This window comes from Carex rostrata, chromosome 20, assembly GCF_964058835.1.
Source record: "Carex rostrata chromosome 20, lpCarRost1.2, whole genome shotgun sequence".
NCBI classification, from domain to species: Eukaryota; Viridiplantae; Streptophyta; class Magnoliopsida; order Poales; family Cyperaceae; genus Carex; species Carex rostrata.
The window spans coordinates 1309050-1333777 of NC_135937.1; the positions used below are offsets into that span (position 1 = coordinate 1309050).

Consider the following 24728-nt stretch of genomic DNA (forward strand, 5'->3'; position numbering starts at 1 on the left):
TTTCGTGAGAATTCTGTTCTTATTTGCTAGCCACATAAATACTCAAATTTTAACAGGTATAGGTACTTTCCACCATATCATGGCATCTATAGGTGTAACACCTCTAAAGTTCAAAAAATTATACATGGATCTTAATGTAAATTTGCCTTTGGTATCCCACCTCCAACTAAGTTTGTCTTCAAGATGTGTAAAGGATAAGTGACTTATTATTTCCAAAAATTCCAACCATTAAGTATATAAAACTCCATATAATCTTCTACGAAATTTAAGGACATCCCCTTGTGTGTTGATTACCTAGCTGTTGTAGTGATACATCAGAGGTGGAATAGATTTCAAAGAGATATGGATATTTAACAGCCATAGAACATTGTTGGTACCATATATCATTCCCGAAACCTACTATTGTATTCCTCCCTGGAGTGTGTTCCGCACTAACAGTACCTAAATTGTCTAAAGAGGTGATTGCAGACCAAAATTCAGTTCAAGGTATGCTTGTCTGACTGTACCTACTAAGTATCATATATTTCCAAGCACTATTATAATTGGGGTCTTTAATTTTCCACCACCATTTCATGAGTAACGCAATATTCATTTGTCTAAGATCGAGTATACGACTTTATGTGTTGAAAAAATTGAAATTGAAATTATGATCGTGTTAGGCTTATATCATCATAATAGTATGCAATAATTGACTGGAGAAGATCAACCAAGACCTGTAATTTCAATTATGACACTTCAATTTTTAATGAAATAATTTGTGCAAAATTAATTTAAAATAAAATAAAACAAAATTGATTTCTTAACACAGTGAACTTTAATAATTTCTTAAAATGTAGCATCACTTTTTTCTGCAAAAGATGTCCCGTGATTCTACTGGATTCTGATTTGGCATCTGTTTTTGTCTGACATCTGATCCATAGTGAACCCAAATTTGGATCTTCCAACGAGAATCCGATGGCAGCCCTATAAATGATTAAGTTGACTAATGTCCAATATATCATTCGTAAATTGGACTGTCTACATAAATAGTCAATAATGGGGTGTTTTAGTTGGTTTACTAAAAGTTCCTTGTTTGACCTTGAATTGTTCAACTTAACCATAAATTAGGTTTTAAGACTTTTGTTGGTCCAGTTCAGAACAGTCCTTTTCTTTGGACAGCTTCCACATTGTATGTATCTTCTCTCCTTCATAAATATATAGAAGCCTGTTTCTTGTTCCCCCATCAACCATTTTTAGAGCTAACACAAAGCCAAAGGAAATAAAGCAAACAATATCTTGGGTAAGGAATTAAATAGTTAATTATCAAAGTTCAGTTGAGTGCTTTTGCCAAAAGTGAGGAAAAGGGTTATATATATATATATATATATATACACACGCAGGAAGCAAATTACAGATGTGGGCAAAAAGGTAATTGGCTGTCTTATATACACTTGAGTAGATAAAATCTAATACAGCCATTAATTTAAATTATGTTTTTGTTGTTTTCAGGCGAACTTAATTAGTCATAATTGTTGAGGGCATGTTCAAATCCTGAAACAATGACTTGCTTCTCTTTTCCATCAAAGAGCAGGAAGAATTCCATACGCAAAACTTCAAAGATCAATGGAGGCAAGTCCATTACCAGAAGTTAATTTTTTTTTTCAGAGATTTAGAATTTAATTATAAATTATTGACCTTTTTGAAGTACATTATTTGGTGAATTCAGATATGCCTGGACTTCACAAGGTGAAGATCTATTCGTACAATGAGCTGAGAGATGCCACTAATAACTTTAATAGTTCTAATAAAATTGGGCAAGGAGGGTTTGGTTCTGTTTACAAGGTGAGTTTTACCTTTTCACATATATCAACTTTAAAAAGAAATTTCACAAGACACAATTAATAAATTGAATATAAATAAAGAAAAAGAATATTAGCAGGAACCAAGGATTATAAGTGATGCTATCGTTTTCTCTCCTACAAAATTTCAACTTGACGACTTTCTTACAAAAATAAATTCTTCAACTATCAGCGGTAGTAAATCAGAAGTGGAAGCAAAACCGAAACATAAGATATTTACTGTATCCAAAACTTCCATTTGTTTTACTTGGTTTAAATTTAGTAGGGGAGCTTTGAATTTCTGTGCTTTTGTACGAGCACATACAACCATTTCCTCTGTAATGAATTTCTGATACACCTTTTTTTCCCAATATGGTAATTGGTTTTCTATAAATCATTTTATTTGTTTTGATAGAAAACATATGAAATTATTATGAAAAAGATTATGCCAGTTTATCACTCTCTTTTGTATCATGTATTGACTACCAGCCCGCATTCATACCCAACAAGTCTGAGATCATTCCTCGTTTACACAAAATCATTGGTAAAATATAATTTTACCAACATCCACACCCAACAAGCTAGCTGCTACAAAAAGGGCCGTATCCATGTTATCTTATTTGACTAAAAATTGTTTGTAGTAGTAATAGAACAGTTACCTGCCATTTAAAACCACAACCACGAGAAAAAAGTTTCAATTGATTACACCTTATATGGATATCCAATAGGGAAAGCTGAGAAATGGTTCAGTGGTGGCAATAAAGGTGCTCTCGGCTGAGTCAAAACAAGGTGTAAGGCAATTTTTGAATGAGCTTAGCATGATTGCAAAAGTGACACATGAAAATCTTGTCAGACTGGATGGATGCTGTGTGGAGGGAGATCACATGATTTTGATATTTAGTTATCTTCCCATGAATAGCCTAGCACAAACCCTTCTATGTACTACTCTCTTCTTGCTTCTTTATTTCGCTTATGCCAAAGGAAATTTTAATGTATTTGCAAAATAACACCCAGATTTTTCTGTTTTTTAATTTTATTTCATGTATTCTCTTTCCAACATATGACAGGTGGGTCTCAGTGCAACATAGAGTTTAATTGGAAAGTAAGGTTGAAGATTTGTATCGGGGTTGCTCGAGGGCTTGCATTTCTTCATGAGAAAGCAAAACCAGTAATTATACATAGGGATATTAAGGCGAGTAACATACTACTTGATAATGATTTAACACCAAAAATATCTGATTTCGGCTTGGCCAAGCTATTCCCTGCAAATCTGACGCACATCAGCACCAGAGTGGCCGGTACACTGTGAGTACAGCTTTATATTTATATACATTGTGTTTAATTGCTCCAAGTTTCTTGTTTCAGAGAGATTGAGACTATAGATTAGTTGCTAGATCGATTGCCAAAATCATGGTACACCGGCATAAGTTGAACAGTTAAACACTTGATATTCGACTGAGTTGATTAACAATCGAGGAAACAGATAATATACATGTGTGTTCCTTACCATAATGTCCTCACTTGTTCTCTACAACCAAACAGCACCATATGAATAGACAAAAACAGAAAAAATGTATTTTTATTCAATTTTTCTTTACTCCTAGGACTTATACAACACTGTGCTTTTGTTTTAATTTTATACCATTTAGGGGATATTTGGCACCGGAATATGCAATCCACGGTCATCTGACAAAGAAAGCTGACATATACAGTTTTGGTGTGCTTCTTCTAGAAATTGTCAGTGGCAGATCCAATGACCCAGAGAGATACCCTTATGAGGACTTCTCTCTCCTTGAAAGGGTATGCATCATTTTTTTTAATAAAAAAAATATATTTGTTAATTTCAACTTTCAATGCCATGCTAAAGTTTTCCTTTTTGATTGAAGGATCAATGATTATTGCTTGTTGAGTTGTTGCGCTGCTAGAAGCTTAATGTGCTGTTATTTAGGGACTGAAATCTTAATTATATTGTGTTGTTGCCAGTCGTAACTAATCGGACCCTAGAAGCTTACTGTAGCCCAATTCTACCACACCAATTACAAGTCTCTAGATTTGCTCAATTGCCCCAATAAATATTAAATATGCAATTTTCCGTAGGATTAACCTTCAATCAATCCCATTTTTGGTGCTTACAATTAATTTCATCACTTTCTTTTTAATTGGAGGACCAATGCATTAAGCTACTGGCAGGTACACCAGAATTGGTATCCTTCTACAAATCTGGTGCTAGATCTGACTCTAAATCATTATGTGCGCCTCAAAAATTTGACCCAAATGACCCTCTATTGCAAAATTGACCTCAGCTTAACCTTAAGAACCTCACCTGGAATAAACCATTGGAATAAACAAAAGAGAAATAAAAGAGAAAATTTCACCTGTAGTTGCTGTTACCTGTTATAAAGCTAGGAACGGTCTTGTATCTATTTCTACTAAAACCAGTGGTTCCTGTTTCATATTTTGTATTGTTTAACATGTTATACAGGCATGGATGCTATATGAACAAGGTGAACTGACAAACCTAGTGGATCCATCATTGACCAACGAATTTGACCCGAAAGAGGCAAACCAATTTATAAAAGTGGGCCTTTTGTGCACCCAAGAAAAACCCAAAACCCGTCCTGCCATTTCAAAGGTTGTTGAAATGTTAACGGGGCAAATGGATGCTGATGGGGTTATAACAAAACCAGGTGTCATAACTGATATCATGGACCTCAAAATTCGGGCCCCAGTTCAATGAAACCCAGCACAAGTCATGTTTTCTCTCAATTTGAGTCACATAGCAATTCAAGGGGCACTGTAAATGTCGCGCGTTCGCCATTTCGATAGAACAGCGGAACGAATGTTGAAATGACATTTGTTCTTTTTTTTTCATTCTTGGTTAAACCGTGTTTCGCTTTTACAAAGCACTTGATGCAAATTTCATTCGTTTGTTTTGAAATCAATTATACCTTAGAATATAAGCGGCATGCTAACCTGCATATCTATTATTGTTTGTTTGATTTCCGACAGATGCAGTGCTCATAACATAACGCTAGAATTCCCCCCTTTGTCCATCTAAAAACACAGTATTTTTTATCTATCTAAAAAAAATAGTAAAAAAATTCCTAAAAATATAAAATTTGACCTCCAAACATATTTTAGTACGGAGGTTAGGTTGAGCGGTTCAAATCGACTGTTTGAACTTTGAAAATGATGGAAAGAGATGAAGGCATAATGGAGGCACAAAAACATGAAGGCATTTGAACCCTCCTCTTGTTCTATAGCATGTGAAACCTTTTCAAACTAAATGTAAATTCATTTTAGCAAATCCAAATTATAATGACTATACATCAGCTCAGCAATTAACGTTATTTAGGAATGCCAACAAAATTTTCTAACAATTTACATAATGTGATCAGTTCTCTACAATTTATCAACCAAATTAACCAAAAAACTAAAAGGGAAGAACTGTAGAACCTCAAAATATCACCTGTATCCCTGCAAAACATGAAATATCATTGATAAATCTACAAAACAACCACAGAATATCATACAGGCCCTTGCAAAACTAGTACAGCTATTCTCCTGATTTCGGTAGGAGGTAAATGGAGAAAATGAAGCTCTTACGAACAACCCCTTCCCTTCCCTTCAAACTTGGGATGCAGCCCAAGTTCACACCATACGATTATAGTAATATTACATAAAATTTAAAAGCGCTGTTAAATTATAAAAATAATTTTCCCTTGAAAAAAATAAGTGACATTTTAGCGATCAACTACAGTGCTAACAGTCCTCTGATATTTTAGTGGTTTCATGGCCTCTGATATTTTAGTGGTTTCATGGGGCTATTCAAGATTTGCCAGGTCATACATGATATATTGAGGTTTTTCCGGGTTGCACATTATCCCAAAACAAAAAACTATCGCCAGCTTCGTGATGTTCTATTCATATCCATCAGTTGTGTAAGCGAGACTGCACTCCATATTCCATCTTTTACCTGGGCATAGAGAAGCCTCCTACTCGAGTCCATATAAATACCAACTGTACCAAAATCATACACCTGGTACCCATTATAGAATTTACCAACCCTTGGCATGAATGGTATGCTCTGCTCTGATGCATATGCCTGTATTGTCTCTTTAAAACTCAAATCTGGTATGTTAGTACCAGTACCAGCCTGTTGCATTGTCTCCATTTGCCTTCTTTCAGCCGCACGCTGGTAGCTCACATTCTCATTTGTAATGGGTTGTACCAGCTCAGTTCCATCTACGGCTCGGTTCATCATGTCCAGACCAGTACTCATCAAGACTCTAATTCTTTCATTAGCTAACAACTCTTCCGGGAATATAGTTTTCCACCCCATGTACCAGTTCCACACCTCATTATAATCAGGATTGCTACAAAGCCAGTGGTACAGCACCTGGTGCCACTTGTTAAAGAACCCAAATTCTAGCAGGTGCACCATGTGGTGCACTGGTATTGCATTGGCCCACATCATGACCCATTTAAACTGGTCAAGTTTCTGATTTGAAGGATTTACTTCAAACTCCTGCAATGCGAGCCGCAACTTCGGGACAATATGGTTCACCATGAGACGTTCCCAGTTAACAGCTGGAAATACATCCTTCCACGGGGATAGAAGCATGTATGCAGATGCATCACTTGCATGCCAAGCATGCAATACTTGACCAAGTTTGTACTGAATTGTATGGTACAGGGTCTCAAGTCTCTGCCCCAACAATGGCAGCCATGGGTGGACCCATACATGTATAGGTACTGTCTCAGAACGTGGATCCCACGTGTCTACACCAGCTGTCAGTTTTGGCATGACCACATGCTCCAAGATGGATTGTAAAATAAGCGGCGGAAGGAGGCGATCCCAAGTTTCAAGAAAGCGGAGCATCGGTTCAGGATCTCGCACCAGCCATGTGTTTGTACCTGTTAACCTTACTAAAGGCAATATCACCTCGCTAACTATCTGGGTATAGGGTGAGACATTGCCGGTGTAGGTATTATCTGCATAGTCATATGGCTGGTCCTCTTGAACCAAGTCCCGCCAAGATCGCATTATTTCAAGGCCGTGTGATGGGTTTTGGAGTGGATCCCACCCATGAAAAGCCCGAGACAATAAGGGAAGAGCATAGGCACACGCCACGACTGACAGGTTGCACAGCTTGTATTCGTCTCCATACTTGTTCTTCAGATCCAAGAAGGTTTTCAGAAGCGAATCCAGGGTAAGCAAACCCGACCCATTATCTTCTTGGACCCGGTCAAGGACACCTGCTATCACCTCTATGGTCTGCAGCTGTTTTCTCTGCCTAGCTTCTTCTCTCTCTCTAGTTTTTTTCTCCTCAAGCAGGCTTTCAACTTTCTCTCTCTCTCTTCTCAACTGTCTGTCTTTCATCTGTATGTCTGCCTCTGTTGACTCAATTTCAACACGAATGTTGTACTGAAGCTCTTTCATCGGTACGTCTTCGCTCTGCTCCTTATACTCATTAGAATTTAAGTTCTCAAGATTCGTCAGAACCCTGACCTGTGGACCCCGCATGTCTATCACTTTTTGTTGCAGAAAAACCTCTGTACCTTCATCTTCCTTCTTTGCCAACAAATCATCCTTGGTTAGAATCTCAGCCTTCTTTCTTCCCTGTTTCTTCTTCGACCAGAGTTTCTCCTTGAGTTCAGCTGAGGGCGGTGCAACTGTTATAGCCTTCTTCTCGGGCAATGATACAGGCTCATGTAACTTGGGCTCTTTGTAATCATTAAAACCCATACCCATGTTCTTAGGTCTAAGCTTGGCCTCTACTGGTTTCACAATGCCCTGTTCATTTTTGCCTAAGCCACGGCCCGCTACATAACCCATCTTCTCTAATAATTTCATACCGATACCTTTGGTATGAGCCTCAAACCTACCAACTTCAGATGTACCTGTTACATCACGCCTTGATGTGGAATGCTTTGATGAGTTGGTACGCTCTCTCGCTTCTTTTTTCTGTTCAGCTCTCTCTTTCTTTTTCTGTGCAGCTCCTTCCATTATCTTTTGCCCAAATGCTGTTGGTAAAAACGATGCTTCATCATCTGTCAAAATTTCAGAAAATTTCAGAATATCTTAGTTAGGTTTAATTTGGAAATAATATAAACATCAACTTTATTATGTGAAATTTAATAATGAATGAAAACTTAAATAAGATTGCAAGAGGCATATTTGAACAAAATGGATTAAAACTTGGGCTAGAGTGAATCTAAAGCTGTATAGTAGTAAAAATGAGGGCCAACTCATGAAAAATGGAATAAATGAGGCTTAGATTCCCGGTTGAAGGCATCAAACTTACTTGAGGTTTACATTAATGCATAGCTAATACATTTTTGGGCCTTATGTAAATGATTAAACTTGAAAATTTCTGTATATAGTTTAAGCAAGCATCACTACATAGCATCTTGCAAATTACTGGCCCCACAAGGCAGTAAAATGGGAAGTTGTTTCAAAGTTCTTTCAACTGCATAACACAAATATTGCTTATTCTTTTCAGCTAAAAATGTATCATTCCAGTCCATACCTTGCACCGCATCCTCTTGTCCCTCATTTTTTTTGCCAGAATTAAACCCCAGGCCAAACCCTAGCCCTCGACCGGCACTACCTTCCTCTTGTTCCTCCTTGTTCTTCGCATTATCATTCTCTTCATTATCCTGACTCGGCATATAAGCACCCGTCGAGACAAACTGCACAGGCTTCGTCAGATCACCCTTTGATCCGATAACATCGCCTCTCCGGCGCTTCCCTCGGCGGCGTCCAGTGTCGGAATCGGAGTCACTGGAGCCTCCAGTAGCAAACACGCCGTATAAGGAGTCGTCCTTGGACTGTACAGGTCGCTCTTTCTTGCGGGAATAGTAGAACTCACCATCAATCCACTTACCCCCTTCATAATCACCTTCAAATCTGTCAAGGCCTTCGTAATCGTCCCCGTCTGTCATGGCGCTAGGCTTTAGGGTTATCGTTTGAGGAGATACTCTTGATGGCGGAGAGTTTTGAGGGCGAAACGGAGGCGGTAGGGGGACGTGTAACGGGTTAGGGTTTTGAGGGCGGGGAGTTTTGATTGAGTCGTCCTAGCTCCTTTGTACGCGGAGAGAAGGGAAGAGAAAGAAATGGAGCGGAGCGGTGGTGGTGTGAGTCGACGTATCTCTGAGATATCTCAACTTTTGCGTGACCGACGTGTCCGGTGCCTATTCGGGGATAGCGCTGGGGCAGTATCATTTGTCTTTGAGATTTGTGTATAACGTATATTATTAACAGTTGGGATTTTTCAGAGAAAACGCAAAAGTTGAGATAGTGGATGCGAATAGAGGTGCTACTTTTACCCGACCGAACCAAATCCGACTCGGATTCAGTTAATTTGGATAGAGTATGGTTTAAAAAATGTAACCGGTTAAATTATGGGTACAGTTATAAAATTAATAATTTAATATCCGATCTGAATCTGAACCGGAAACGATGCTGTAATGGGTAGAATATGGGTTTAATTATCTGACTCATAACCGAACCTGACCCAATACCCGTATAAATACCCAATAAAACATATATTAATAGCTATTAATATATAAAAATACAACTTTGCATATTAATTTTTGCATGAGCCGTGATGAGTCCAGTATTTTTTTTAATATGAGAAAATAGAATGTAGTCACATATGCACTATGTTTATACACATAGATGGATGCCAAATTTATTCCTTCCATAACAGCCACATTAATTTTTTAAATAAAATTTATTACTATGAATGCATCCTTCAGTATTTGCCTTGATATGCTCTGCATAATAATGAAAATTTATTGCAATCATTGATATGTCATTTCTACAAATTATTAGTATTTCATTCATATATTTTTTGAACCATAGAAAAGAAAATCGTCATCTCCAATATTTTACTTTCTAAAAATTATCTCTTCTTCAATATTTTTATTTTCAAAAGTTATTTTCTCTCCATCCTCCTGATTTTTTTGTGACATATACCCGCTCCGTATCCAGAATTGTCCCGTATTCGAACCGGACTCGATAATCTACAAACAAGTTATGGGTATCTATCTATCCGGAACCGAAAGACTGGACCCAAAATATCTATGGGTAGATAGGTATTCAGATCCGAACCCAACCCGATTTGAAATAAACAAGTATATGGATCGAAATTCATACTCGGACACTTTTAAAATACGGATCCAAATATAATAATATCCGGACCCGACCCGATAACACCTGTAGATGCGAATTCATCTGATCGTATATTCAGAATTGTGAACGTGACCAGAGAAAAGGAAAGCTGAACATATTTTTTCAAAAAAAAAAAAAAAAAAAAAAACATGGTTGGGGCATTCCAGTCATGTTTTTTGGGACACTCTTATTTTGAGAGTTGAATGTAGGGATGGTAATGAATCAAACCGAATCGAATTTACTTTAGTTTGAGTTTGAATAAGATTTGATTCGAATCGAATTGGATTTGATTTGTTTCGAATCAAATTAATTGTGAACTACACATTTTTTGAATCGACGTCAATCGAATTACGAACTACAAACTTTTTTGGCAGCCCTTGTCATACTAGCAGTTTATGCATTAGGTTTCTTCTCGCGGAACAAAATTCACAAAGTTTCATTTTATTTTTCACAAATTCACACTAATTAATTATGGACTAGTTCAAGATTTCCTTAACTTTTATGCTACTGGATTGATTAAAATCACAGCATGGACCCAGTGAAATGGAACTTATTCCATTGTTAATTTGTTATGCTGCTGAAACATTTTTCTATTATAAGTTACTATTATATTAACAATTTTGAGCTGTGATATAAGTGTGGTTCCTGCATTATTAAAGATTAATGGTTGAATCCATTAGTTGTATTATTTGAGATTCGAACTTAAATAGTTCGTGAATCAATTTCGAACGAATTATACCTAGTTTGAGTTTGATTTGAATAAAATTTGAACCGAATTAGTTTGATTTGTTTTAGAACGAACTAATTTTAAATCAAACTAAACTCAAATCAAACTAAAATCGAATCGCGAACTACTAATTTTTTTGCCACCCCCAGTTGAAAGCTCAATGCAAATATTTTTTATATTTTTATATCAAATTTATTCTTAATCAATATCTTTCTATTTACATAAGTCTCGTGTACCAACACATTGTTTAAAAAAAAACGATAAAGCATGATATTGGTACAAAATACTTTTTGAACGGAAAAAAGATTTTATTTTGTGAAAACTATTATTACTATAAGATATTGATAAATTTTTATTATGCGAGGTTAGACTTTTACATCTAAATTTCATAGATAAAGTCGTGATTTTAACATAGACAATTTTTTTTCACTATCGGCAATAAAGTTTATTCAATTTATTCTTTCTTTTAAATTAAATATTAATTCCTATTCAATTCATACCAGGTTTTTTCGTTTGCAAAATTTTAATTTATCTCCTCAGCCTTTTTGTTTGAAGTATATGAATTAATTATATAATAAACAAACATAATGTATTGTTGTTGAATAAATTAAAAAACCGTGCAAACTAAAAATGTGACAAATTGAACTAATATAATTTAAAGAAAGAATAAATTGAACGAATCTCATTGCAAATAGTGAAAAAAACTGTCTATGTTAAAAATATGATTTTATCTATGAATTTTTGATATCAAATTTTAACCTCATGTAGTGAATTTTATTGAAATCTTATAGCATAAATAGAATAAATTGAATGAATTTAGACGTCTATATTTTGAGTATTCAGCTCTCAAAATAATAATGTTTCCATAAATAAAATAGAAAGTTAACAAACCAAGTAACCCATTCATTTTCTTTCGATAATATTTATAAATTTCTTTTACATATTTGATACAAATTTAATTAAGTTCTTACTATAACTAAGAAATTCTAAAAGTAAATTAGACATAAAGAGAGAATTTTCTCTATAAGATTAATAATACAATTTTTTTTATTAATATCCAAAAAAAATATTAAATTTCAAAATCTACACCTCTGCATAGGAATTTCAAAATATGTCCAAACCGGAGATTAAATTCCCGGTTTCATACAAACTTTCCGTAAAAAAAAAATGGTTCTAGACAGTCCAAAACCAGAGATTAAATTCCCGGTTAGAATCGATAATTTAATCTCCGGTTGTAAGCTTTTTTTTTAATATAATTAAATATGTGTCAAACTTGCAAAGCTTTGAGAGTGTTTGTTAATACGCGTCCCAGCGTGCTTCTGCTTTTAATTCTCGATTGAACACTTCCAATTTTTTTTTCTAATTAAAATTACTGTTGTCTGTGAATTGTGACACATTAAATTCCTCCCTCTTTGCTTTGCGCGTTGCATTTCCGTGAATTTGATGTTTCTAATATTTATAACTAAAAAAAAAAATTAGAACCGAAAATTAATTCTTTGGTTTTTGGAACTAAAAATTTATTCTCCGGTTGCGGACTATCTATAACCAGAAAATAAATTTCCCGTAATTTGGCCTAAAATAGAGAATTTAATTTCTGATTTGAACATATTTCAAAATTTCTCTGCATGAGGTGTAGGTTTTGAAAATATTTATTAATTTCGGATATTAATAAAAATTTCGGTTAATAATATAACTGTTGGCTTGTTGCTTGGAAAATAACGGAATAACCAATTTGTCAGTGACTATTACAGGGATATATAATATATTCAAGGCTTCAAGCTCTTGGATTCTATTTTCCTTCGGCAATAATGCAATATCTCCATTAGCAGAAGTCGGGATTCCCCGGGCTCATCTAACTGTATTTTTGCTTGGAGCGAATGTTTGGTGCGGACTGATTTGGCTGTGTACATTAAGTTGCTACTCTATTGATTACACAGATTTAGTTTCATAAAATCTAAATTTATTAACGGCTAGTTATAACGCCGCATTACCCCGCTCCCTAGGGATCCGTGACAAAAGAGGGGGGAGAGAGAAGCAAAAAAGAAAACATTTTTCAATTATTAAGCCCTCTTCGCTTCAGTGTCTGCGATTCGGCGAGTCTGTGTTGCGCGTTCGTCGAATCGCATTGTCTCTTTTGGAAACATTGCACTTATATCCCTCGAATTCCTTATATATTTGATCTCACCCCCACTGGATCTACAAGCGAGAGAGAAGGAATCATGAATATCTTCAAGAAGAAAGTGTCAGCGAAAGGTGCGAGATTTTCTTGTTGATTTTGTTGAATCTGCTTTTCGTTCTTTCGTTATTTACTAATACTTTTTTTTTCTTTTTGTAGGTTTAGGGTTTTTCGATTTTTTATTAGCACCCGAGGTTTATCTTTTGCTGTTTATCTGTATTTCTTTTACACTTTTTCTCTTCCTTGTTACAGAATCTCTAAGGACGAGCAAAAGAGAGATGGGCGTTGCCACAAGAAGTATGCGCATTATTATTTCAAATAAAAATTAACAATTTTATTAATTGGAAATATGCTTTTGTACAGCATAATACTTGTAACCACTAGCAACCTTTTTAGATTATTTCTATTTTAGGTTTATTCCAGACTGATTTAGGCACAGCATAAAAATTATGACAAAGCCCTGAGTATTGGTAAAAACAGTTGAACATTAGCATGTCTTACTGGAATCTACCTTTGTCTGTCACAAATTCGTCCAATTTTATCGCATTAATTTAATCTTACTGGAATCTTCCTTTTTGCTTGTGCAAAATAAATTAATGCAGCCTATATCTATATGACATTTAGAGACTTTGGAGCTTTGTAGCTTTACTTATCATTTTGCTTGTATATGCAGATGTGGAGAGAGAAATTGCATCACTACAGTTGGAGGTTCGCAATTGCTCATTTGATCTTTATTTCCTTGAAACTCATTTTTTTTCAATTTCATTTTAGTTTTCTTATTTTGACCATTGTTTTCAGGAGAAAAAACTCGTGGCTGAGATAAAAAAGACTGCACAAACTGGCAACCAGGCAAGATAATGAGTATTTTATTTCCGACCACCAATTATATTTTATTTATCTTATGCCCCTCAATTGTACATAACTACAAAGTGCCTGCTCGACCCTTCTTTAGCCTGCTTCACCAGAGCAATCATGAATTATATAAAATTTGTGTCAAATATTTATTAATCCGTCACTTTTTGAAAGTTCAGGTTATTGAGTATAAGATTTATTTCTGAAACTTGTAGGCTGCTACTCGTATATTGGCACGCCAACTAGTACGGCTTAGACAACAAATTACAAATTTGCAAGGAACTCGCGCACAGATCAGAGGTGTTGCCACTCATACACAGGTGCTAAAAGTAGATATTGCTGATGTCTTGAGATCTATGGTACCCATGCTAGTACCAGTGCCAGTACTGCCATGTATTCTCTGCTCATGATAGTTTAGAACGGCAATGCTGAATTTTATTTACTTTATTTTTCTCAGGCTATGTATGCAACAACTTCAATTTCAACTGGTATGAAAGGTGCAAACAAAGCCATGGCTGCCATGAACAAGGTATATGATCTGACAAACTACATTTATTATTGTGCAACTGAGAATAGGTTTGCCTCATCAGTTTGAATCTTTGTTTACGATTTTATTACCTGCCCTTATCTTTTATTATCGATGCTTAATTGGATGGCTGTGGGTAAACTGAGCCTTGATCAGGTAAAAGTTGCACAAATGTGCTGAATGCAGAACTAAAAATTATTCAGGTAAAATATGAATAAAGTTAGTTTGAGCTGAAGCTGAAATTAGACTTTAATTGCACAAAACTTGGCTGTGGGTGTATATTAAGTTGGGCTTAAATTTGATCATTGAGGGCCATTAAAGCAAAAATGTGTTTAAGCAAGTTTCAAGTGCATGTTGCGGTCTTAATTTGCAATTGAACACTTGCAATTTCAGCAAATGGAGCCTGTCAAGCAATTAAAGATCATGAAGGAGTTTCAGAAGCAGTCAACTCAGCTTGATATGACGGTAAAATAAGTCTCTTTAGTTAATGAGCTATTACATGTATTGCACCTTCTGAAATTGAAGATTTTTATGATAGACTGAAAAACAAATAACATGCTTTGATATTGCTGTAAAATAAAGAAAATGACATGTATTTGCTTCATAGCACTAAAAGTGTGCCCTTTTTCCACACTTTCTTTGAAAAATGTCCAATATTTTTAATATATTGGGAAATAAGGTACATATAGGTAACATTTTGCATGTTTTCTAATGACATATTTATTATTGGGAAGGTGTATATTGACTATCATATTTCTTCTGCAACCACAAAAATTAATAAAATGGTTATAAAAAAATAACAGAAGTAAAAATATGAATATATGTTCTCTATAGTTTAGATAAGTTGTGTTTTAAATTGCATCAAATTGAATACACAACCTATCTAAACTATAGAGAAAATATCTCTAATTTTACTTCTGAATTTTCATAGTTATTTGATTGATCGTCATGGTTGTCAAAGAAACTTACCAAAGAATTTTCAAAGAATTTTCCAGTCATATGTATGTCATGTTTTTGATAAATTAGTTTTACACTTGCATATTATTGGTTTCTTTTGTAAATTGCACTTGAGGATCCAGCTAATATGTCAAATAACATCGAAGGTATTAGGAGTGCTTAATGTGGAAAATTCGGGCTTGTAGTTTGAGTGAATCTGTTTGGTCTGTTATCTGAAGAAAGTGTTAGACAATAAGAGGCATTGCTGTCATTTTTACAATACTTTACCTTTCACAATTCATTTACCCCAATTGTATATTATTAGATCGAGACAGTGTAAAATTGGAAAGGGGTATCATTTTTACAATACTTTTGCGGTATCATTTTTTTCATTGGTTCTTTTTCAGGCTTTTACTAATTACTAAATATAGGGCAAGCAATCTCTCTTTTAATTAATAATGCTTTTGCCAGATTGAGATGATGTCAGAGACAATCGACGAAACCCTCGATAAAGATAATGCGGAGGAAGAAACAGAGGAACTGACAAACCAGGTTTCAGCCTCAAAACCATATCAATTTTTACTTTCTTTACATCTTATAGTTTAAGAGGGTAATGAAAGGTACTTTAAACCATGGTCCGCAAAATCGGCCGAGTCGGACCGGTTCAACAGAGTTTTTGTCGAATCGGACCGATTCTCACGATTTGGGGACGGTTGTCTCTCAGATGGCCAATTCTGCCCCTTCTTTTCATGGCTGTTTTGTGTTGGAAAGATAGATGCGACTCAGGAGAAGAAGCTTAAGTGTCATAAAATATTAAATAAAATATTAAATAGAAATGGTGTACATGTGGGGAATATGGTTTGATTCATAGTGGACCATGTCTGGCTGAATATCTGTTATGAGTTACCGGGCGGGCCTCCCCAAATGGTTTTTGCTATTTCCAACAACAAACTTTTGAAATAAATTCTACGTGTCAGGTGAAATGAACTATGCCATCTAGCTAATGTTTTTTTCTCTTGTAGGGGAGCAATTCTCTCATTAATTAATCAAATGATTTTTGTTGATGCATGTCCATGGACCTACAAAAGAATCATATCTGGCAAAAACCAACACATATATAACAATTAACATTTTGAAAAAAATCATATCAGTAACAAGCTAACACCGACAAAAGAATCATATCAGTAAAAAACTAACACATATATATAACAATTAACGTTTTGAAAAAAACTTATTAGAAAATTAACTATAACAATAAATTAATTATATTCAAGTCTATGTAAATGAAAGAGATGTTCCTTTAATGTCTCATTATTACTAGGACTATTACACTGAGTTATTTATTGCAAAAAAAAAAGAGAATAATAATAATAATAATAAATATGAAGACTTTGCATGATTTTTTTTAATCGGCCGATTTTAAATGTTTATATTTATTATATTAGTGAGTGATCTTAACATTGCTTTTGGACTAATTATTTCTTTATAAAAAATTTCCTACTTATTTTATACAAAGGATGACAAACTGATCCAACCAACTCGATATAGTTTTTGACAGTAAAATAGCGTGTTCTGGTTGTAATGCTTGTATTATAATATTATCTTAGAGGGTTATTTGAGTGTATGTTTTCTCTTAACATTATTTTTTGACAATTTTATTTGTTACCAATTTTTTATCCTATTGTTTAGTACAAAACAAGCTTTTGCCAAAAAAATCTGAGTTTCCAATCCGATTTGGCCGATTCTAACCGTTTCTCCTGATTCCGATTCCATGGTCAAGTGACCTAGTCCAATTCCAATTCCAATTTGTGAACCATGTTTTAACTTGAAATCCATGTTTACCGAGTTTAAAGGTCATATACTTCTCTTTACTGCAAAGGTGATCAGTTGAGGTTTCTGGTAAAATGGGACTAAATTGAAGGATAAACAAATCGAAGTTTGGTGGCACAAATGAGGGATAACAACGCTGGAACTAGGATTGAAGCCTAATTTGTGCGGAGTTCTGCAATTATGAGCTACTTTGGGACACAATGGGGTTTTAGTTTGGGAGTGGCCAGAATATACTGATTCCATAGTAGTATATGAATCCAAGAATCATTAAAATTTATTACAACAATACATAGCTCACTAAATTATTATCATCTCCTGTTCTTCCTTAAAATACTCATCAGGTACTGGATGAGATCGGGGTTGGTGTTGCTTCTCAGGTAAAACATACAGAAAAATTAATTTCCTTACGAATTCATAATACCATAAGCTCTCTCGTTCTGTTCTTTTTCTTATATTTCTCTATCTATATGATACAGCTATCGTCAGCTCCTAAGGGTCGTATAGCTGCAACTAACAAGAGGGCAGAAACAGTCACCACTCCTAGTCCCCGGTATGAAAAATGCCTCTATTTTAAAATAATTGTGTTGTCGGAATATTTTAATGGTAAAATTCTGGTCAATGAAAATTGGAAAATGAGATTGGGTTTTCATTGTTTTCACATTTCCTCACTCTCTTTATATAGGAATGTTGCTCCTCCTTCGACAGTGGGCCCAGAGTCTTCTGAGATCGATGACTTGGAGAAGAGGCTGGCATCTTTGCGTCGGATCTAAGGTTGCCCTAGATAAACAATTAAACATATATATGTATAAAGGTCGATTTATATTCTACTGGGTTGATATCATAGCTATTATGTATGCTCTCGACTATGCATCATGTCCAGAACAAAATCTGTTTCATTTGAGTTTTCTAGACAGTTTGTCAAAGATTAATTTATTACTTGTTTGTTCCATTCTATGTGATCCTTCATTTCTTTGTTTTTCTCGGATGTGTTCATGTTCCATTTTGGAATGCCCAGCACGAAACTATCATCACAACAACTTATTTCGGATGTGTTCATGTTGTGATTAGCGTTCCATGTGATGACTATTCACGTGAACCGATCTAGTCACGTGGTTATACAATAACGTATAATCGAGAAAGTTGGATCTTAATTGAATAATGAATTTTGAATAAAACTAAAATTACGATAAAATATTTAAATGTGACCAAGCTTAATAAGCGTGATTTGATTACATTTAGACACGACATGTGTCTAAATGTGACTACCGTGACTACTGTGACTAGATAGGCCATGACCTCTCTCCGAATTTGATCCCGATACGCGACCCAAACTACGTCATGACATGACCAGTCAAGACACGGCAAGGCATAAACTTACATTCCTAGCGCATAAGCTTTAAGATTTGGAACAAGTTTACGTTTTCTCTCCCTAAATTTGATACTTAAAATCAGCAACAATTAAGCCATGCACGTTCCTTATAGCGGCCTAATAAAATTGCACGTCAAATAAAACAAAGGCAGGTGCCTAATTGAACTAATTCTATTGTTACAAGTTGGAACTAAAAAGTCCTGATTTAAATTACAAAAAGGCTGGCTCAGTCGAGCAATGAGAGCCCTATCACATGCCCCAAATTAGGAAAAGAGAACTCACCCATCAGGAATCATTTCTCTTATCGCCTTCACCCCTTCCTTCAAAACCCCAAAATTGATCATTCAACCAAATAGGTAGAACCCTAATTTCACAACATCTACAACATAAAAAACATCAAAACTGCATCCCCACTTATCTGTAGTTAATCTCTCCATAAATATAGTAAATCACAATACTTCATCAACTATTTCCTCATCCTTGGTGCCTGATTGTTGGCCAAAAGCAAGCAGGCTCATGTGGCGAGTCCCATCTGGAATCATTTCTCTTACCACCTTTAGATAGAAATTTATCCACAAGTAAAATAACGAAAACTTATTATTTCCTAAAAAACCCTTAATATTTCTTGTAAACCCTAGCTAGCGCAAAAAATAACAGCAATAACATTACCACCATTATGAAAGTTACACCCAGAAGAGTGTGCTAGTTAACATTGTATTGTGTTGCTTGTTATAGTATTGTATGGTGCAGTGTTGAACTCAAATAAGAGATATCAGTAGAGAAGGATGAGACAATTGGGAATTAAAGGATAAAGGACAAATTTTATGCTCCTGCAATTCTTTTGAATAATAGCGGGTACCCGCCGGTTTCATTAAAAATGAAACCATTTAACAGAGAACTGGTACCAGTCTCTGACAATGTTCTTACAAACTGGCAATTCAAATATCAAGAGTGCAAAGGAACATAGCTAAATAATAAAAGAAGGGCATAGGTGCATACCTTTTCTACTTCACTACAAACAAGAGGGTTGTCTCGCAAATATTGCAATGCTTTTTCTCTGCCTTGACCTAGCCTGTATTAATTAGATTTTATGGTTGATGGTCTGAGAAAGTAATATAAGAATATAATGAGATCTGATTAAATTGGTTTCTTTCCATCACTGGGACAACCATCAAACAAGTTTCTGCTGGAACAAATGCTCAAAGGAATGAGAGCAACAGTACCATCGTTAAGTATAATTGTGCTGGTCATGATATACATGTGACATGACTGGTATATACTGGTAAATTTTATCCCAAACAATGGCATGTTCAGCAGGACCTGCTTCTCCTCCTATCACAGTTCAAATCTAAATGTGGTATGTACCGATGAAGGGTGCTGTCAGTAATTAGACCTGGCAAAAGAAAAGAAAAAAGGCAAACCTTTGGTCTCCATAGTAATACCATGATCCCTTTTTTACCAATACATCCATCATTTCAGCACAATCCAGAATGCATCCCTGAAAATTAAAAAAAAAAAATAAGAATCAGTATAACATTTTATTAGTTTAAAATATATTAAAATAGTCATCATAAAGAAGAAACATGTTAGCCTTGTAAGTCGTAAAAGGTTTTAAAATGATAAGCTTACAAGTTTACTGACGCCTTCTCCAAATATAATTTCAAATTCAGCTTGCTTGTATGGTCTAGAGACCTGTGCAATAGCAAAAAAAAAAAAACTAAATAAATCACGAGATACTCCACTAAACATGAACTGGTACGAAGTAGAAACTGGCTGTTCCTGCTGGACTCTCTCTATCTCTTACTTATACCATAAATCAAGAATTACAATTTGATACCAAAAACAAAATTCCATACAGGTACAAGCTCTGGCTGGTATGGGCCAGTTCACCTAATTGCACAATTAAGCCTTAATTAACAGTCAATTTGGCAGTAGTTACCATATTTAGAATCAGTTCTACATCAATCCACCTCACAAAACAAAGCCCAAGATCAACTTCAAAATTTCAAATTTTAATTAACCCTTAATTTGCAATGTACAATACGAGGCAAAAGAATGTTCAACACCAAACATGCATTATCCCACAGGCGGAATAAGGGCTAGAATAAAACTTTTGTCAGGTTAAATTGGAGAGGAGGTCTCACATACTTTGCTTTTTTGCACTCTCACACGGACCTGGATGCCAATATCATCTTCCCCTTTTATTGCCTACACCAAGGTGTCACGAATAGAATAAATTAATTTAAGACAAGTAGCTGTAGTTAACCTTATGTGATTGGTACTTCAATAAGGTTAAAATGGGTCTGAACATGTTGCTGCCAGAAATTAATGGACAACTAGATTGTTCAAGTCAAAATAGATCAAGAACTAAAGTTTAGCATGTGCTCACCGACTTAATCTTGCCGATAGAACGTATCTCTAGTCGAACAGATGCGAAGAATTTTAATGCTATGCCTCCACTAGTTACTTCAGGATTTCCATAAAACACACCGATCTAAATACAAACAACCAATAGTTAAAAATTAAACCAAGCTCTACATGATATGTCAAAAAGTTATATTGAAAACAATAACGATAAGAATTCAAGCACGCCCGTGTGAAACCTACGAATATAATGTATAGGAAATTGTATCATTACCCATTCCCATCATTTCCTAATTTTGCCAATAAAAGGGTTAAAAACTGAGGACTATTTTCTACTCCATTGTGAACAGATAAACAATGGGTAGTCTGGGCTTAAAAGATTCTCCTCTGAAAGGCATATACTATTTCCTATATTTTATAGGACATGCATGATACTTCTAGTCTCTCAGAAATTATGTTATAGGTTGATATCTTCAGGGACAACTAACTGTGTTTACATAGAATAACGGAGAAACATAACCAAGACCTTGTATCTGATTTGATTTATGAATATCAAGGTACAACCAGCCTTCGATGCATTTCCTGACATCTTTCTCAATGCTTGGCTCATTAGCCTAGCTTGTAGACCCATCTGTTGCATCCCTATCTCTCCCTGAAATTACAAAAATACCAAAAGAATGTCATACTTTTTAAAATCTTATGAGAAAGATAACATATGGGGGGGGGAACTAATCTATTTAAGCAATTACCTCAACTTCTGCACGTGGTGTAAGAGCTGAGACAGAATCAACACAGATGAGATCTACTGCTCCTGATCTGCACATGCGATCTGCAACTGAAATAAATGAAAAATTGGCAACAAAAACCTGTCAAACTTTGTTAGTGTACCATGAAAAATAAAATATTAATAGCACTAGGTGAACCAAACCAACAGTCTTGATTCATTTTTCTACTGTCAGGTTTGGTATATACCCAAGAACAGCCTCCCCAAAAGGTATAGTGACAAAAAAGCAGGTTGACATCTCTAGAAAACTGTTATTCCAAACCCGAAGCATGCGGCAGTCCAGTCTCCTCACAGACCCACTATGTGAAATATTTTTTAAAATGAGGAAGCCAATTTGGTATTAACAGGTAAATTGTTTCAAAACCCTGATGGCGGTTGAACTCACAATTTCTTTACTCCAATACACAAAAAGCTTAAGCTCAAGGAAACGGTGTTTCAATATCATATGTACACTGTATACCCTTTACAAGTGGGTTTAGGAACATTACTCTCAAGAGCCATTTCTCCATTGTCGGGTTGACATACAATTAAATTTTCAATGTCCACTCCTAGTGCTTTAGAGTAAGACGGGTCGAATGCATGCTCTGCATCCACTAGCATAGCATTACCTCCTAGTTTCTGCACAACGAAAAAATAACATACATTAATAAGGGATGCTTTAAATATGCCACACCAGAATTCCATACATGGTGAATTCAGACCTGAACTTCAGCGATTGCATGAAGGGCTATAGTTGTCTTTCCACTGCTCTCTGGACCATATATCTACACATTTCACAATTTAAATTAATAAATATCTCAAATTCTGTTGAAGATTTCAATGACGAGAATGCTGAGCCATATTAAAAGGTAGAGGCAAACAAACTATTCAGATGTACTATGTTATCATGTTTATGTGCCTCCAATGAAGTTTTAGAATTTAGATAAATTCTATGAACAGATTGGAGTTTTGGCAGGACTGGTACAGGCAGAAACATATTGGTAGATAATTCTTGAAATAACCTCAACAATTCTTCCTTTAGGGAGGCCGCCTCCCAAAGCAAAATCCAAGGTCAAACAACCACTTGGAAATGTCTCTCTGTGAAATGAATGTGATGCTAATTAGCTTAAATCTATTAAACACTAAAATAAAATTAGTAATAAAAGGGAAAAAAAAGGTAAAAAGCATACACGAGAGCTCCCCCTGCACTGCCTAACCTCGTGACGCTACCTTTCCCAAATGAGCTGTTTATGTCATTCATCGCGGCTTCCAGTGCCTTTTGCTGACAAAATTAGAAGAATTAAGACTTCATTTTAACCTAATTCAGTAAGAAAAAGCCCCGGTTTCACTAATATACTCAAAATACCCTCAATGTATCCTAATTAAGTCTTTGTTAGGCAAAAAACTGCAGCAAAGCATCAGTTCACCCAATCAAGATTTGATTAATGAATGGAAGCTCATTTATTTTTTCTTATGCCTGACTTTTACCAGTAACAAATCTGACTAAATAAATAACATGTTTTTCTTCATTTAGATTTTTTCACAGAGAAAATAAGAAAAGCCCGTACATAATTTCAACCGTTGGCATATATAGCAATAGTATACTGTGTGTCAAGGGACGAGTCTAATATGCTCGGGTTATTCTTAACTACTGATATATAATACACTTGATGGTTAAGGTCCACTATTGATGTTAACTTTCATATGTGATCAACTAGTTAAACACTTCAAAAAATTACAGAAGAAGAGACACGTGTGTTGATGAAAAGAGCTTGCTGACCAAATCAAACAGTTCATTTGATATAATATGAACTTTGCATTTGAAGTAATACAACAATTAGCAAGAATGAAATCTTTTTAAAAATGTGAACTCCATCTTAAGGCTGCAATCCTTGATAAAAATCATGCACACAATTTGCTCACCCTAGTTAAAGAATGTCATGTCATACAGCAGTAGAATACCCAAGAAGAAAAGATTTCCTTTTATAAAATGTTCAACAAGCTAAGAGACTTCTGAAAACAGCGACCAGAAAGTATGAAGGCATCTATATAAAACAGTAGACCGTAACTATACATATTCAGTTTAAATGCGCACAACACGTGTTTGACGAAATGCCCGCAAGAAAAGAGCCAGTTTATCGTCCGTGATCAAACACGATTCGTGTTCAATACTGGATAAAACATACAGAAGCAACAAGTATATCGACTAAAGAGGGATAAAAAAAACGAAAGAAAGAAAGAACGAACGCACCTTGTCATGGAGTCGGGGGTCGGAGGAGTCGTTATTCCAGAGAGAACCATTGCCTTTGACATCGACCTGGCAGCGCCACCTCAGCCGCCGCAAAGTTTTTCGCTTGCATGAAGGGATAAGAGAACAGAGACAGGGAACAGAAGGGGTTGTTCGAGGAGAGGAAATGGAGAGGAGGCGAGAGGTCGAGAGCTGCGGGTGGGGTTTTAGAGGAGATATGAAGTCCATGGTTTGAGAGAAACCCGGATAGAAGGATTCTTAGTTGGTTTACTGGAAGTGAAGGCCGGGGGCTAGGGAGCGGTGAGAACTGAACAGCGTTTTACTTGGGGAAGTGGGAAGCTGAACAGTGTTTCTTCACACACCCGCTTTTATTTTGTTTTCTTTTCCCTCTTTTCAGTTTCGTACGGAGGTTCGGAGAACTTTTGCTTTGTTTAGGTCACGTTTTTGCTAATTTGAAAAGATTAGTTGCTATTTTTTTTTAGGGTTAATTTTTCATGTCTCCTTTCTTTAATTTCTTATTTACTCCTCTATTTTTTATTATATTTAATATGTCCTTTAACTTTTTCTTATATTTCTTATTTGTCCATTACATTATAATTCTTAAGTTAATCATAATTAAATCTATAGATAAAATAATAAAGGACAAAAATAACCTTCTATGAATTCCTTTTAAAATTTGATCGGTTTACAATTCTCTGAATCTCTCTCCCTGACCATTATTTTGTACCACTCTGGTAGAGGCTTACAATACCGTCTCCTGTTGCACAAGAGATTTACTGATATAAATTAATTTAAGACTTATGTATAAGTGATATCATTCATTAATAGGGTGTGGAACTTTTCTCTTTGATCCGAAAGACAAATATAAGGTAATTAACAAGTACTGCTTGCAATTATTATCCAAAGATCAATTCAACATGTATAACACATTCTCAACAGAA

The 24728-nt window shown here is 35.2% G+C and overlaps 4 protein-coding genes across 7 annotated transcripts; 2 read left to right on the plus strand and 2 right to left on the minus strand.

The window, feature by feature from the left end:
* The first annotated feature begins 1163 nt into the window (after positions 1 to 1163).
* LOC144572846 (cold-responsive protein kinase 1-like) lies at positions 1164 to 4680 on the plus strand. 3 transcript variants are annotated; one of them, XM_078322518.1, is made up of 7 exons: positions 1164 to 1279; positions 1489 to 1608; positions 1706 to 1821; positions 2546 to 2756; positions 2885 to 3122; positions 3467 to 3617; positions 4300 to 4680. In XM_078322518.1, exons 2-7 carry the CDS (start codon positions 1539 to 1541, stop codon positions 4552 to 4554), a joined length of 1041 nt encoding a protein of 346 aa, XP_078178644.1. In that variant the 5' UTR covers positions 1164 to 1279; positions 1489 to 1538; the 3' UTR covers positions 4555 to 4680. The 3 variants fall into 3 exon arrangements, with proteins under 3 accessions (XP_078178644.1, XP_078178646.1, XP_078178645.1); XM_078322520.1 differs by having other exon boundaries at positions 1230 to 1344; XM_078322519.1 differs by having other exon boundaries at positions 1251 to 1407.
* Positions 4681 to 5259: 579 nt separating this feature from the next.
* On the minus strand, positions 5260 to 8888 carry STIPL1 (GC-rich sequence DNA-binding factor-like protein with Tuftelin interacting domain-containing protein). Its single transcript, XM_078321512.1, has 2 exons — positions 8351 to 8888; positions 5260 to 7871 (listed from the first exon to the last, which is right to left on the minus strand). Exons 1-2 carry the CDS (start codon positions 8763 to 8765, stop codon positions 5716 to 5718), a joined length of 2571 nt encoding a protein of 856 aa, XP_078177638.1. The 5' UTR covers positions 8766 to 8888; the 3' UTR covers positions 5260 to 5715.
* Positions 8889 to 12731: 3843 nt separating this feature from the next.
* On the plus strand, positions 12732 to 18009 carry LOC144572258 (vacuolar protein sorting-associated protein 2 homolog 2-like). The gene is made up of 11 exons (XM_078321744.1): positions 12732 to 12976; positions 13152 to 13196; positions 13573 to 13607; positions 13698 to 13748; positions 13967 to 14071; positions 14209 to 14280; positions 14671 to 14742; positions 15685 to 15765; positions 17385 to 17420; positions 17520 to 17593; positions 17726 to 18009. Exons 1-11 carry the CDS (start codon positions 12943 to 12945, stop codon positions 17811 to 17813), a joined length of 693 nt encoding a protein of 230 aa, XP_078177870.1. The 5' UTR covers positions 12732 to 12942; the 3' UTR covers positions 17814 to 18009.
* Positions 18010 to 18550: 541 nt separating this feature from the next.
* Positions 18551 to 24125, minus strand: RECA1 (recA DNA recombination family protein). 2 transcript variants are annotated; one of them, XM_078321741.1, is made up of 13 exons: positions 23791 to 24125; positions 22730 to 22821; positions 22562 to 22637; positions 22262 to 22324; positions 22049 to 22178; positions 21526 to 21611; positions 21303 to 21428; positions 20802 to 20906; positions 20561 to 20620; positions 20042 to 20104; positions 19834 to 19910; positions 19412 to 19484; positions 18551 to 18966 (listed from the first exon to the last, which is right to left on the minus strand). In XM_078321741.1, exons 1-13 carry the CDS (start codon positions 24013 to 24015, stop codon positions 18862 to 18864), a joined length of 1281 nt encoding a protein of 426 aa, XP_078177867.1. In that variant the 5' UTR covers positions 24016 to 24125; the 3' UTR covers positions 18551 to 18861. The 2 variants fall into 2 exon arrangements, with proteins under 2 accessions (XP_078177867.1, XP_078177868.1); XM_078321742.1 differs by having other exon boundaries at positions 22730 to 22815; positions 23791 to 24118.
* Positions 24126 to 24728: the final 603 nt, after the last annotated feature.

What these genes read in the sequence shown, in the direction of transcription:
- RECA1 (XM_078321741.1), bottom strand. Translation starts at nt 24,015, where the DNA reads ATGGACTTCATATCTCCTCTAAAACCCCACCCGCAGCTCTCGACCTCT. An exon ending in ACCCCCGACTCCATGACAAG is followed by an intron (nt 22,822 to 23,790) that starts GTGCGTTCGTTC and finishes TAATTTTGTCAG; the next exon opens with CAAAAGGCACTGGAAGCCGC. An exon ending in CACCACGTGCAGAAGTTGAG is followed by an intron (nt 21,429 to 21,525) that starts GTAATTGCTTAA and finishes TTGTAATTTCAG; the next exon opens with GGAGAGATAGGGATGCAACA.
- LOC144572846 (XM_078322518.1), top strand. Translation starts at nt 1,539, where the DNA reads ATGACTTGCTTCTCTTTTCCATCAAAGAGCAGGAAGAATTCCATACGC. An exon ending in AACTTCAAAGATCAATGGAG is followed by an intron (nt 1,609 to 1,705) that starts GCAAGTCCATTA and finishes TGGTGAATTCAG; the next exon opens with ATATGCCTGGACTTCACAAG. An exon ending in ACCAGAGTGGCCGGTACACT is followed by an intron (nt 3,123 to 3,466) that starts GTGAGTACAGCT and finishes TATACCATTTAG; the next exon opens with GGGATATTTGGCACCGGAAT.
- STIPL1 (XM_078321512.1), bottom strand. Translation starts at nt 8,765, where the DNA reads ATGACAGACGGGGACGATTACGAAGGCCTTGACAGATTTGAAGGTGAT. An exon ending in ACAAGAGGATGCGGTGCAAG is followed by an intron (nt 7,872 to 8,350) that starts GTATGGACTGGA and finishes AAATTTTGACAG; the next exon opens with ATGATGAAGCATCGTTTTTA.
- LOC144572258 (XM_078321744.1), top strand. Translation starts at nt 12,943, where the DNA reads ATGAATATCTTCAAGAAGAAAGTGTCAGCGAAAG. An exon ending in GAAGAAAGTGTCAGCGAAAG is followed by an intron (nt 12,977 to 13,151) that starts GTGCGAGATTTT and finishes TCCTTGTTACAG; the next exon opens with AATCTCTAAGGACGAGCAAA. An exon ending in GTCACCACTCCTAGTCCCCG is followed by an intron (nt 17,594 to 17,725) that starts GTATGAAAAATG and finishes CTCTTTATATAG; the next exon opens with GAATGTTGCTCCTCCTTCGA.